The 14,327-nt window shown below is 39.7% G+C and overlaps 2 protein-coding genes across 4 annotated transcripts; both read left to right on the forward strand.

Annotated features, from left to right (window-relative positions):
- Positions 1 to 1,488: 1,488 nt before the first annotated feature.
- On the forward strand, positions 1,489 to 5,453 carry LOC122019697 (two-component response regulator ORR22-like). Of its 3 annotated transcripts, none has more exons than XM_042577169.1 (6): positions 1,489 to 1,877; positions 1,999 to 2,202; positions 2,477 to 2,890; positions 2,979 to 3,055; positions 3,413 to 4,612; positions 5,112 to 5,453. In XM_042577169.1, exons 1-6 carry the CDS (start codon positions 1,757 to 1,759, stop codon positions 5,178 to 5,180), a joined length of 2,085 nt encoding a protein of 694 aa, XP_042433103.1. In that variant the 5' UTR covers positions 1,489 to 1,756; the 3' UTR covers positions 5,181 to 5,453. The 3 variants fall into 3 exon arrangements, with proteins under 3 accessions (XP_042433103.1, XP_042433110.1, XP_042433115.1); XM_042577176.1 differs by having other exon boundaries at positions 2,050 to 2,202; XM_042577181.1 differs by lacking the exon at positions 1,489 to 1,877 and having other exon boundaries at positions 2,077 to 2,213.
- A 198-nt stretch (positions 5,454 to 5,651) lies between these two features.
- LOC122019714 (CBL-interacting protein kinase 16-like) lies at positions 5,652 to 7,757 on the forward strand. The gene has a single exon (XM_042577192.1). The coding sequence runs from the start codon at positions 6,330 to 6,332 to the stop codon at positions 7,647 to 7,649; it is 1,320 nt and encodes a 439-aa protein (XP_042433126.1). The 5' UTR covers positions 5,652 to 6,329; the 3' UTR covers positions 7,650 to 7,757.
- Positions 7,758 to 14,327: the final 6,570 nt, after the last annotated feature.

Genomic DNA, 14,327 nt, shown 5'->3' on the forward strand with positions numbered 1-14,327 from the left:
GAGTCTGCCATGATAAGGACCCACGACCATAACAGCAGTTAAAGTTCAAGGAAAAAAAAAATAGGTAATTGGTTAAGGCTTGAAGTTAAAGGCAACAGATATTGGGTGGCTTGGAGCTGTTGCTGTGGAAAGTGACAGCTAAGGTTACTCTATCTTCAAAAGCTGCACCAAGTTTTCAAGTATTTAGTTGTATATCTTGTTCAAATTAATGTATACATGAAGCTAGCAGACTTGAACCCTCAAGGACAATAGGAGTGTTCAATGGGGTTGGTAACTGATGAAAGAAAAAAAAGAAACTGATTGCATGCCATTTGGTGTGAAGGCCCCTTATAGTATGTTTTGGTTCATATCTTTTTTTCATCCAGTCGAACAATATGCCACGAATGCCTTAGGACTTTTTTCTTATATATTTAGTATTGGACATTTTATTGCATTGAAGGAGGTTCTTCTCGATTGGCATGCTATGTTTATTGCATTTCTTCAACCATAGAAGTTATTGACTTCTATGTTTCATGGTAGATAACTTTGAAGGGAGCATAATCCGTACCTTTGCCTATGTAGTGCTTTAAAATGCTTTCCACAACTAAAGATACAAATTAAAATATATTATGGTGAAAGAATCTCAACTCAATGACGCATATCTAAAAATAATAATCAAGGAATAGGCCTTCTATGTTGATTATGTCTTTGTAATTTTAACACATAACCATCTACCTTAATTAGAACTGCTTAACATCATAATTATTACTGTACACTAGGAATCTAGCAACCTATATATAACCTAATCTGACATCCACATAAATCTCATTAGAATTCGATCCCCTCTCACCATCCCCGTAACAAATTTAAATTTATCAATAAATAAATAAAAAATAACTGAACTAATCATGAGAGCATGCATACGTACGCAGTGGAGGCAGGAATGACTTGTTCTGACAGGGAGCCTCAGAAACAGTTTGTTTTTAATTTAAATATAACTCAGTTATTGTTAACCAAATAATTATTAGTATGAGCGTCATTTTCTATTAAGTATTTTTAATATTTTTATAAATTAATATGATAATTAAAAGAAAGCATTTATTTCATCCTTTGAACCAAATTAGAGAAAGCGTTTAATATGTCACTTTCTAATTAATTCCCTGAATCGAACGCAGTCAAAATACCGTCTTTGGGTCCGCAATCGTGAAAATAATTAGAGAAAGTTTTCCATGCGCTACTATAACTTAGAAAGTGACAATATATCCACTCTATATAAGTATTACACAATAAAAAAGACTTTTTCTTTATAATTAAAGAAGGTTTTCCATGTGACACAGTAAATTGAGTTATTCCTTTTGTATTTAATTTTGTCAAATCCTAAGTAATCTTAAATGGGCATTAATGTGAGAAAGATTTAAGCAAGAATCTTATTGACAAATATCGATTCATTTTTCTAAACTTTTATCAAGATTTATAATAAATCAATAAAAAAGACTGTCTGCTGCTGCTTTCCCATTTGAGTCCCTCCCAATTATCACATAACATTCCTCTGCATCAATCCTTTCCTTCTCTGCTCTCTGCCAACTCATCCCTCTCCTTCTTCTCGACCTTCGCTGTAGTCTCCCTCTCCAATTCCATGTGAGAGAAGGCACCCTGTCCTTGCCTGATCATGTTCTTGCTTCCTTCGGGCAAGGCACTGTCAAAGTTTTGATTTTTTATTTTTTTCGGCACTTCGACGTCGAGCGCGGTGGAAGACGGGAAAGGGGATTCGCTGTTGATGGGAAGGGATGGCGGACAAAACGAACAGTTCCCTGTTGGAATGCGCGTCCTCGCCGTCGACGACGATCCCACTTGCCTCAAAGTGTTGGAGGCCATGTTACTTCGATGCCGATACAATGGTCTTCTTTCCTTCCTTCGTCGTGTTTATTTTCGTAAAGTTGCGTCTTTTTTTTCTTCATCTGAAGAATATTCGTCGATGTGATAACTATGAGTCTTGATTTATTTTCTTTTTCATTATAGCTATTCTTATCATCAGCTTAAGAGCGATTTTAATTTGCTTGGATGTGCCAGTTACAACGACGAATAAGGCTACTTCGGCTCTGAAGTTGCTCAGGGAGAAGAGGGAATACTTCGATCTAGTTATCAGTGATGTGCATATGCCAGATATGGATGGGTTCAGGCTTCTAGAGCTCGTGGGCCTCGAGATGGACCTTCCTGTTATCAGTAAGCCTAGGGTGATCTCAATTTGCCACTTGCCAGTGTTTTGTACAGTGATTTGCTTGGCTCGTACGCATGCGGGTTTCTTACTCTGAAATGAAAAACCTTGTGAAATTATTTAACAAATTTTTGGTAATTTTTTGGGGGTATTTTCTCTAACTTCTGAAAGCATGTGTGCAATACACAAATAGTGGGATTACTCATTCTGATCATATATGTTTTTGTTTTAATGAGTGATTAACTCTACAAAGGTCAACTATGATAACTTGGTTGAATGCAGTGCTCTCAGTGAATGGTGAGACTAAAACTGTCATGAAAGGCATAACTCATGGTGCTTGCGACTACTTGCTTAAACCTGTTCGGATTGAGGAGCTCAAGAATATATGGCAGCATGTTGTTAGGAGAAGGAAGTTAGCTCACAAAAAGTATAGTCATTTTGATGATGGGGAAGAATCAGACAAACACCAAATTGTTAGTAAAGAAGCTGGAGATGGTCTGAATCCGAATGGCTTGCCCAATCAAAATGAAAAGTTTAGTAGGAAGAGGAAGGACCAGAATGAGGAAGATGAAGACAATTGCGAGGAGAATATGCTGGAGAATGAGGATTCAACTACTCAAAAAAAGCAAAGGGTTGTTTGGTCTATGGACCTACACAGGAAGTTTGTAGCCGCTGTTAACCAGATGGGAATTGATAGTATGCCCCTTAACTCCCTTTTCTTGGATTTTTTTTTTGCCTTAATATCGCTGTGCACCAAAGCATTGCTATGATTCTTCTGATGTAGAGGCTGTACCTAAGAGGATACTAGAGCTTATGAATGTTGAGAAGCTTACAAGAGAAAATGTTGCAAGCCATCTACAGGCATGTACTCACACATATATTTATTCATTTTCTTTATACTTATTATACCACATTAGAGAAGTTACTCAGTTACAACTTAATTTAGAGACAGAATACATGTGGATACACAATAAACACGGGTTACACAAGAAATGTTTCTGCTTGTTTCTTTTCCATTTCATGGCAATAGAGAGTGTGATCTTTTTCATTAGAATTTTTGTCAGATTGCTTGTTTTATTATTGTTCAGTTAGATTCTGTAGCATACTGCGTTGCAATTGCAGATTATGTTGCAAGAGAGTGATCTCTTGCACTATAGTATCAAGTCGATCAAGTGCTCCAGTTAGATTATGTTGCTGAGCATTGTGTTGTAATTGCAGAAATATAGGCTTTACTTGAGAAGATTGAGTGCTGCAGCAAGTCGACAGGTTAACATGGTCGCTGCTTTTGGAGGTAGGGACTCCTATATAAGTTCATTGGACGACTTTGGGACCTTTCAGACTTTGGGCGCTTCAGGAAAGTTACAAGCCATTAGATCACTCCAATCCAGCGAAGTGCTTGTTAATGCAAATACAAGTGGCTTGGGACTTCATGATCGTTTCTCTTCCAGTATAATTCAAGTTGGGAATAGCAACACAAACATTCCTCCCGCTGATATAAGCAGACTCCAACCAATAATTCTTCCTAGCAATCAATATGGTAGGTTGGTGCAGGGAGTTCCCACCTCGTTGGAACTTCAGCAATTGCAACTAAACAGAATTCACAAACCAATCAGTCATTTTCCTGGTTCCTTATCTGGAAGTAGAATTTCTATTCCCAACAATTCTTTTAGCAATGTGACCAACAGTGATTTCATAGCACAATCACCTGAGCAGCAGACACCTTCCCGCACATTGGCCAATCTCTCTTCAAGTACATCATTGTCCACAAGTCTTGATCCTTCCCTTGTTAGTGTTGGGTTTTCTTCTGAATTGGCTGATGCTAGTAGATGCAAAGCTGATTTGCAATCTGCTGTTCCGCTAACCCCATATACAACCAGTACTCCTTCAATAGTTTCCTTTACTAATAATGAGAATTTGCCCAATTTCTTAGACAATTTTCCTGTTGCCCAAAGAGGCAGCAGTTCTCAAAGCATTTCTTCCACTAGTACCATAGTGTCACCTTCACAGGATCCTTTTATAGGAAAAGATGCAAAATGTCACAAGAGCTCTTCTGGTGGACCATCAATGCTATCGCTTACAACTATGGATGAAGAGAGGAATTTTCTCAATTTCAGCAATGCAAGCAATTCTAAACAAATAGAACCAGAGGAGGAACACATATATGAACAAGAAGCCCTGTTCAATTCTTTCTCTAGTACTGCTAATTTAGTGACTAATTCTGTTTCTGGAAATCAAAGAGTGAACAACAGTCTCCATAATCCTGGCTATTCAATTTGTTCACCAAGTTGCCAGATTGATAAATCAGACAACAACAGTTCGCAGAAAGACAAGTTGAATTGGGAGATAATGAAAGTGCAGGGAGGATCAGTCTTATTCGATTGTTTTCTTGACGATGCAGTTGGTTCTCTGATCAAACCGGTATGATATTCTTTGTTTGCATACACTTCCAACATTTTATTTAAAGGAACTACATTTCTAGTTTCTGGTGATAACTCAGAAAAGTTTTTCTTTTTGGTGGTTGTTTTTTACATTCTAAAAAGACTGATGTTATGACTGTGTTACATTATCCATGAAATCGCCTCAAATTGTGATCTAAACTTGTGTTCATGTTACTTTTGCCATGGTAGTTTCGAGTCATTCTTACTAGATTTTGCAAACCAAATGTACTTTGAAACTGCATATTCTATTTCTATCAGCACAGTATATTATTCTATTTCAATTAGTTCAGTTGCTATAGCTTGTTTGTCATCTGTTTCCAACTCCTTGATATTTATATAAATGCCTGCAAATTTACTTATGATAGCATAACTCTAGTTAAGGTTGGTATACTTCATCAGATCTAACCAAATGTCTTGACACACCTTTTGATGTTGGATTATTAATCTTGTTTTTCTATTTGGATTCATTATACCTGCAGGAAAAAGATCATATCAGTTTTGCTGAGAACAGTGAATCTGACATGTATCCGCTCGATGCCTGCTTGTAAGAATTCAATTTTAATGAACTTCAAGCTGCCCTATGTGTGAGGAGAACCATTGTTTTGCTAGATCCGAGCAAAGTAAATGATTCCATGTATGTTTTTCTTTGTTTGGGAGATGGTCAAAACTTGCAATATACAAAAGTATAGGTGATGTCACAAGCTTTGTGACTGTAGCTAAATAATATTTATGTTTTAAATAGAAATGTATGCTTGTACGCCCAGGATTCTCCTGTATAGTCGAGGAATTCACGTAAACAAAAAAGGGGTTGCTTTCTGTAAGATCTGCAAATCTTTTAGTTTAACAACAGAATGTTCTTTTTTGATCTACAAGAACAAAATGAGGCATTAGGGTAGCTTAGGCATTTCAATCATTTGAGTCTACTGTAGTAAAAGATGATTAGCCAGGGCATTAAACATAAGTATAGATTGTAAGGCAAGTAATAAACGGGCTGCAAAAATAAAAATAATTAAGTTGAAAAACGATTATTTATATATAGGTAATAATTTTCTCTATCAAATTCTTAGGCTCCACATATTGAGTCCAGTTTGGTTATCTATCGTCCATTCGCAGTCCCCCCGTTACTCGGGGTACCACCCAACCGCCACCACACTCAAACGTGGCCACCTCCCGTTGGCATATTCTCTCGTGTGACAGTTGCCGGAAAATGACGTCGTTTGTCTCGTGCTGACCTGGGCTATGTTTCGTCCACTCACAAGCTCTTGTACTTCGTGTTAGATTCGCTTGCCAATGCTGCTTCCTCCAGTCCATCCTTCGCACCTACAATCTTTTGTCCTCCTTTATAAGCTCCCCCCCTGAACAATTTCCTTTCGACACGCATAAAAAGTTGCCCTGCTTTCTTCTCTTGCCTGAAAAAAGTTGCCGACAGAAGTCAGTCAAAGCTCGGATTTTTCAGCAGTTGCGTGAAGAAGAAGAGGCAATTGCCAAAAAACTGATGTTTGCCAAAGATGCAGGGTTTAGCAGAGAAGGAGAGGCATGGACGGTTAAATTTCTCTCCTATGTTCAAATTGCTAGAATCAATGTCGTTTTTGATTCAAACCGCAGTTGAGTGGTAAAGAAGGTGGTGTATCAAAGTCTCAGGTTGTTCGTCCATGCGGTTTCAAGTTCGTTGATTTAGGAAAAAAACAGAGGAAGCAATGGAAAAGGAAGCAGAAAACGGAGAGAAGAGGAACCAGGTGTTGGGCAGGTACGAGATGGGGCGAATCCTTGGGAGAGGCACCTTCGCGAAGGTCTACCACGGCCGAGACCTCCGCAACGGCGAGAGCGTCGCCATCAAGGTCATCCATAAGGACCAAATCCGCCGTCAAGCCGGGATGATGGAACATATCAAGCGGGAGATATCGGTGATGCGCCTCGTCCGCCACCCCAATGTCGTGGAGCTCCGAGAGGTAATGGCAACCAGGTCTCGCATCTTCTTTGTCATGGAGTACGTGCGTGGCGGCGAGCTCTTCGCGCGCGTCCTCCGCGGGCCGCTCCCGGAGAACATGGCCCGCCGCTGCTTCCGCCAGCTCATATGCGCCGTCGAGTTCTGCCACAGCCTCGGCGTCTCCCACCGCGACCTCAAGCCGGAGAACCTCCTCCTCGATAACAATGGCGACCTCAAGGTCGCAGACTTCGGTCTCTCCGCACTCCCCGAACAGCGCCGCCACGACGGGCTTCTCCACACGCAGTGCGGCACCCCGATGTACGTGGCTCCGGAGGTTCTCCGCAGCCATGGGTACGAAGGCTCCAAGGCCGACGTCTGGTCCTGCGGCGTCATCCTCTATGTCCTCCTAGCCAGTTTCTTGCCCTTCCAAGAGGAGAATTTGATGCGGATGTACTGCAAAGTGCTAAAGGCCGACTACCAAATCCCGCAGTGGTTCTCCGGCGACGCACGCCGCCTCATCTCCCTCCTCCTCGTCGCCAATCCAGAGAAGCGCATCTCCATCCCGGCCATCAAAAGCCATCCTTGGTTCAAAAAGGAAGCCTTCCCTCAAGAACCTCGCATCCCTCCTCCACCTACACCGGTAGAAGAAGATGAGCCAAAGCCCGGATCTCCGAAGTTCTACAACGCGTTCAAGCTCATATCCACCTTTTCCTCGGGCTTCAACCTGTCAAGCTTGTTCGAAAACCGGCGGCCGGCAGGGACGATGTTCACATCACGCTCGCCTACAGATGCCATCGTGGAGCGGCTGGACAGAGCAGGGCAGGAGCTAGGGTTCAACGTGTTCATGGTGAAGCCATACAAGGTTAAGATGGAGAAGAAGAGCGGCAATGAATGGATGGGGCAACTGGAACTGGTAGTCACGGCGGAGGTCTTCGAGGCGGCGGACGGGATGGCGGTGGTAGAGTTCTCCAAGGATTCAGGCCAAGCCTCTGACTTCGCCAAATTTTGCGAGGAGAAGATCCGCATGCGGCTGAAGGACATCGTGTGGGCGTGGCAGGGCGCCGCCGGCACCGATGATGGCGAAGAATAACAGAATCCTCACTCTTTGTTGTATATTCGTCTAATTCTCTGTTTCCTCCTTTTTCATGTGTATTATTCTACTTATCGTAGCTAAGATTAAACTTTTATTAAATACACGAAACTTAGTATATAAATAATTTTAAATTATAAAATTTTATAAATTACTATATTTTTATATACTTTATTAAAAATTTAAAAATAAATGTATACTTAAATTTTACAATATAAGTGAATTAATGAGCTTATTTAAATAAAACACGGAGTTATAAAAATGAGAAAACAAATTAATATAATGTATAGTAGTACATGACAAAACAAAATCGAATTGTTATCTAAATGTTTAAGAGAAATCAGAATTAAATCACATCAGAAATCTCGATCACAACAAATAATTGATCCGCCGCTAATCATTACTCGTTGAACACAAAAAATTGGCGTGAAATTGCTAATTCCTGCCCTCCAATAACCTTTCGATGGAATACTTAGCTACATTGATTGATTTTGGAATCTAAACTAATTGAACCAATGTCAGTTTCTATATCTTGTCGATCAGTTAGACGACAAATGTTTTTATGTAAAAATTCAGTTAAACCGATCGAACAGTTTGAAATTAAAATTTTCATTGGGTTAATTTGGAAATTCAATTTATTTTTTTAAATATCAGTTATACAGATTTAATTGATCAATTTTTTATTTTGAAATGAAAATTTAATTAAATCGATATTATAAATTGAACCAATGCCTAACCGATTGATCAATTAGTGTCAATCCTTCACCCAGTATCATGACAAACTCATTCGGTTAGAACATTCCCCAATCCTCAATCGATTGGAAAATATGAATCCGGGACATTTCCCAATTAATTGGGTCAATCGATTAAGATTAATTCTTTTACGATAAATTTGTTTCCAATCGATTTCGGATTAAAAAATTTTATTACTTTGAATGAAAATTGAATTAATTAATATTTTATCAGTTATATCAGTTCCTTTTTCTTTAAAGTTCGGTCAATTCAATCCATTCAAAACAAATTTAATTAGTTTAATTATCAATTTAATAGATTCGATCGATTCAATTTTAAGCAATTGCTCAGCCATCCGTCTGAGGGGTCATTCTTAGCCATTACTTCCAAATCAAGGAGACTATATCCCATAAAATATGAAGAATTAGTTTCTGTGTTTGTCACAATCTAGCTAGAATAATAATTACATATCCTTTACGCAACATTAATTACATGCAAATTTATATGACCTGTACCGTCCGGTTAAATTCGATCACTCATTCAATTGCATGCAAAGTTCGCAACGTTAATTACAACAATAATTATATGCTATTTTACTGGGTTCTCCATCTCCAGCCCACCTGAAACTCTTCTGTCATGACGTTGACAGGGAAGTTAATTAGATTCTGTCATGTTGCATCTGCTGGCAGAAGCATCTGGTGTGAACATTAAATATCAACAAAATGGACGTAAACTACATTTCATCACTCATTCCATCAATAATTGAGATAGTAGGTCCATGTATATATATATATATATATATATATATATATATATATATATATATATATATATATATATATATATATATATATATTCTTCTTCTGATGTTTGTTTTTTTCCTTGTATTTTATTTTTCAGGAGCCAAAGTAGCTATGATTCACTCATTGGCAAATGGCAAACTGGAATGTATGACAGTTATTCAACCGCTGTCATCTGGATAATTCCTTTGTTGAAACTTTTAAATCAATTTCATGATCTTGATTGATGTTATGTCAGATTAAATTGGATAATGCGTAGACATGATTTGTTAGTTCGAGCTGAGAGATACAAATTTATGTACACGTTGTAGAATTAATTTCTTGATGTATCACGTATAAACTAATGCAAATGTAATTAATTATCAATGATGCAACTCTCCATCAGTTATAAGTTTAATTATGAAGTTATCATATTGCTACAATGGATATGGATCCATTTTTGACGAACACACATTCCCAGAGAGAAATTCCTCTCACCTCTTATTATTATTTGTTGACTTCATGATTTATTTTATGGATAAATGTAATTATTATTTTTTTATAATTATGAAATTATCCCAGAGTAATAATGCAACGCCAGAGTGTCTTTTTAATTTTTCGGATATCAAAGGATTGAGTCCCAGCTATTTTGACGAATTAACGGATGAATTTTTTTTAATAGACGATTGATCTAAAAATATTAGATTGATGGATCATGGGAGTACTTCTTGATTTATGGGCCGATGACTTGATTGATAACTTAAGTGCACTATTACAACCGAATAATTCAATAAAAATATGAAAGCAATTTTAACCCCGACACATCTACTCAGCCGAAGTGCTTAATTTTTAATGCTTATTTATCATCATCAAATCGTATGTCTTCATCATCTGAGGTTGAATATAATTTATACCAATTTTAATGGTCTATTTGGGAAAGAACGAAAAGAGGAGGAATAATAATAAAATTACAAATAAATTAAGTTTTCATCATTTTTAACTGATTTTTAAATATTTTCTATCTAGTTAGAGGGACAATAAATGTAATCACCTGACAAAAGACGATTCACTCGTTTTTAGCACCTTCATCAATCCGTCCTTAGATTAACACAGAGGAGATAAATTATGAGTGACTACTAATTATTAATGTAAGTGATAAGATATAGGAAAAGACATACTTAGATACGTCAAATTTTGACTTTAAGACCTCATATATTAATACTTTGTCTTATAGCCATCGGACCACCAGCCATCCCAAGGCGACGAAGATAAATGCAATCAAATCTCATAATTAAGAGTTTATGAACCGGAATAATCAAATATACCTTTCAAATGAATGGAAATTAAATGATGGGAAGGAAAGACGATTGGAGCTGGTGGTGAATCAAATGTACTTTCGTCGACCAAGTAACGTGAGTATAAATAATACGTAGTCTCACATCATTATAAACCCATACGTACTGTCTCAGATAATTATAAGCCCATTTATACATACGATACAGGATGAACTCAAATATGATCTCTTTACAAAGGTAATAATTTTTAATTCGAAATTCGAAATCAATCTACGTAGATAGCCACTTGGAATCAAACTTTATCGATAACCGTTAACTTTTGGATCTATAATATGTTATTTGTGTCCTCATCCGAACCTTCAAATATTTTATTATTATTTTAAATAATTTTTATTTTTTATAATATTTAAGATATTTTTAATATTTATTATATTTATAGGTCTCTAGCAATATCTTGTTACGTTAATTTCAATTTCTGTCAAAATTTTTTTTTATTAGAATTATTATTTTTCTTTCTCTACATTATTAGAATTGAAATCTATATATCAAGATTTATTTACTTTTTTAGTCGTAAGTGTTGATGCGGGAAGCATCCGACGATCGAACTCGTGTTTTGATAATGTGGCAAAGAATTCAAAGTTAAGGTGTTTTATTTTCTAACAAGTCTACTTGAGTTTTTTAGAAAAGTCCTAGCTGTGGTTAGGCAAAGGGAAAACCCTAGGGGGCGGTAACCCTAAGTCATAGGGAGTGGTAACCCTATGCGGAAAGTCTTGGCAGGTCGATGACTTCAGGCAAACAGTCCTAGGGGGTGGTAACCCTAGGTGGAAAGTCCTAGTGTCGCGAACCAGGTGAAAGTCTGGACTAGCCGGGAAGCGGATGTCCAGCAGAAAGTCCGGAAGTATCGAGTGCTGAGCAAAAGTCCAGTCGATCTGGAGGATCGCACTGGCAACAGGTAAATCTCCTGAATGGAGTAGGTGAGAACGCGCTCCCCGTAGAGGGAACAGTAGGCGTCGGGTCAACCTAGGGTTTCCGGTTGGAAATCCGAAGTCAGACCCGGGCAGTCCGGAGACTGTCATAAACATTCTTTTATTATTCATACTATTATTTTGTGCTAATTTTGTGTTGCAGGATATTGTTTAGGACTAACAAGTCTTGCAGGTACAAAATAAGGTAGTTTTCCCTCGGATGAACAGTGTCCGAGGCGCCTCCATGGAGCTTGGAGGCACCTCGGGTGCAAAGGATGAGCTGGCTGCGAAGCACCATTGGAGGCGCCTTGAAGAAGGCAGAAGGCGCCTTGGAAGGCGCCTTGAGTGAGGTTTAAGGCGCCTTGAATGGATGAAGTTCGACCAGATCAGATTTGAACAGCCTTCAAGGCGCCTTGAACAACCTTCAAGGCGCCTTGAGCACCCTTTATAAGGGGGTTTCAACCAGCACTTCAAAACAACGAAGATCAAGTGATCTCTCATCAACGTGCTGCTCCAAAAGACACTCCGAAGTGCTGCTACAAGTGCCCGACGACCCGAAGCTTCAGATTTAGCATTTCTTGTTGTCGATATAATACTTATAGCTTTTAATTGTACTCATAATTATAATCTTTTAACGAGCTTATACTTGTTGCCCACCGGAAGCGATCAAGGATCGCGGGCCTTCGAGTAGGAGTCGTCACAGGCTCCGAACGAAGTAAATCTCTGTGTCCTTCTGTTTGTGTTTGTTTGTTTTTAATTCCGCTGCTTTAATTACTCTAACGCTGTTTTCGAATCCGATACGTACAAAATAGCCACGAGCGCTATTCACCCCCCTCTAGCGCGTCTCGATCCAACAATTGGTATCAGAGCAGGGTCGTTTTGAATCGGTGCAACCACTATTCAAGACAATTTTTTCGTGGCTTTTTGTTCAGAGTCGATTAGAATTTAGCCTCATAGCTATATTCTAATTCTTTTTCTCGAATCGATTTTTTTGCTCAAAGTTGGTCAATTCCACTTGAGCCTGTTATTCTTTCTACTTCCTCCCGCACTACTAATCCAAGACACAGTCTTGGAATAGATCTTTTTGTTTTTGCTTAATTAGGTCTAAAATGACTCAACAAGAAGGATATAGCACTGTTCGTCCCCCACTATTTTTTGGAGAAGACTTCGGATATTGGAAGGGACGAATGGAGATATATCTGAAGATCCAGTTTGACACCTGGATGATAGTCAAAACAGGACTGCAACTACCAACTGATACAGACGGTAAGCCTACATCCTGCGAGAACTGGGAACCAGCGTTTATCAAAAAGGTGGAAGCCGATGCCAAAGCTACCTGCACCATCCAGTGCGGTCTTACCAAAGAAGAGCTCAACAGAATCGGTCCATTCTCCTCCGCGAAGGAGCTTTGGGAGAAACTCATCGAACTTCACAAGGGCACCTCGGAAACCAAGGTAAGTAAGCGTGATTTGTTACTGAATAAACTATACAATTTAAAAATGCAGGAAGGCGAGACGGCAAGCTCGTTACACGCTCGAATTCAAGATATTCTGAATTCCCTTCATGGAATCGGGCAGAAGGTAGAAAACAGAGACATAATTGTTAGGACCAAAAGTAGCTAGAGGGGGGGGGGGGTGAATAGCTCGTCGCGTTGCTTGTTTCTTCAAGGATATGCAGCGGAAAATAACAGAGACAATCACACACGCTAACACGGTTGGTTTACTTGGTATCCACCTCACAAGAGGTGACTAATCCAAGGATCCACACCAACGCACACACCCTCCACTAGTAAAAACTCTCCTTTATGGTAACTACCAAAGGCGGAGAAGCCCTACAAGACTCTCGGTACAAGAAGAAGGAAAGGGAAACAAAATATAAGCACAAAGCTTACAATGAATGCAGAAAACCCTAACCCTAGCTTCTCTTCTTGCCTTTGATCCGCCTCTTGACTCGGAGAGCTTCCAAGAACCTTCAAGAACTGGCGATCACGAGCTTTGAGAGTGCTGTGGAGGAGCTGGCGAAGATCTGAGATGAAACGGTGAAGAGATTACCGCAGCCATCGAACGCCTGCAGCTATAAACGACGCCAACGGTCGGATCCCGATCGATTCGAATGTTCCCAATCGATCGGGGAGGCTTTGGATCGATCCACGGATCGATCCAGAGCGCCTCTGTGCTCTGGAAACGCGCCTGGATCGATCCACGGATCGATCCAGCGCTTATCGCGCGAAGCAGCCGCGTCCCAATCGATCCACTGATCGATTGGGACCTCTGGATCGATCCACGGATCGATCCGGAAGCTCTCTGTTCGCTGGGACAGGTCTGGATCGATCCACTGATCGATCCAGAGCCTGGATCGATCCACGGATCGATCCAGCACTTGATTTTTGTCCAAAACCAAGTCCCAAACATCCCAAACCAACATCCGGTCAACCTTGACCTGTTGGTATGTCATGCCTAGCATCTAGTCACTCCCTTGACCTGCTAGGACTCCCTTACCAAGTGTCCGGTCAATCCCTTTGACCCACTTGGACTTTTCTCTGTGCCAAGTATCCGGTCAATCCCTTTGACCTACTTGGACTTTTCTTTCATGCCAAGTATCCGATCAATCCTTTGACCTACTTGGACTTCCCACCGGATGTCCGATCATCCGATCCATCCTGGATTTTCCTGCCACGGCTTCACTCACGGGACTTTCACCTAGCTTCACTCACTAGGGTTTTCACCGCCTAGCTTCACTCACTAGGACTTTCACCGGCTTCACTCACCAGATTTCCATCCGCCTAGCTTCACTCACTAGACTTCCACTCTGGCTTCACTCACGGGACTTTCCTACTGCCGGCTTCACTCACCGGGACTTTCATTTTGCCTAACATCCCAGTTAGGACTTCCCCGTCAAGTATCCAGT

The sequence above is a fragment of the Zingiber officinale genome, chromosome 1A, assembly GCF_018446385.1.
Source record: "Zingiber officinale cultivar Zhangliang chromosome 1A, Zo_v1.1, whole genome shotgun sequence".
Classification (NCBI taxonomy): Eukaryota; Viridiplantae; Streptophyta; class Magnoliopsida; order Zingiberales; family Zingiberaceae; genus Zingiber; species Zingiber officinale.

Coding starts and splice junctions, on each gene's coding strand:
- LOC122019697 (XM_042577169.1), top strand. CDS start 1,757: ATGGGAAGGGATGGCGGACAAAACGAACAGTTCCCTGTTGGAATGCGC. Junction 2,891..2,978: donor TAACCAGATGGGAATTGATA/GTATGCCCCTTA, acceptor CTTCTGATGTAG/AGGCTGTACCTAAGAGGATA. Junction 4,613..5,111: donor TTGGTTCTCTGATCAAACCG/GTATGATATTCT, acceptor TTATACCTGCAG/GAAAAAGATCATATCAGTTT.
- LOC122019714 (XM_042577192.1), top strand. CDS start 6,330: ATGGAAAAGGAAGCAGAAAACGGAGAGAAGAGGAACCAGGTGTTGGGC.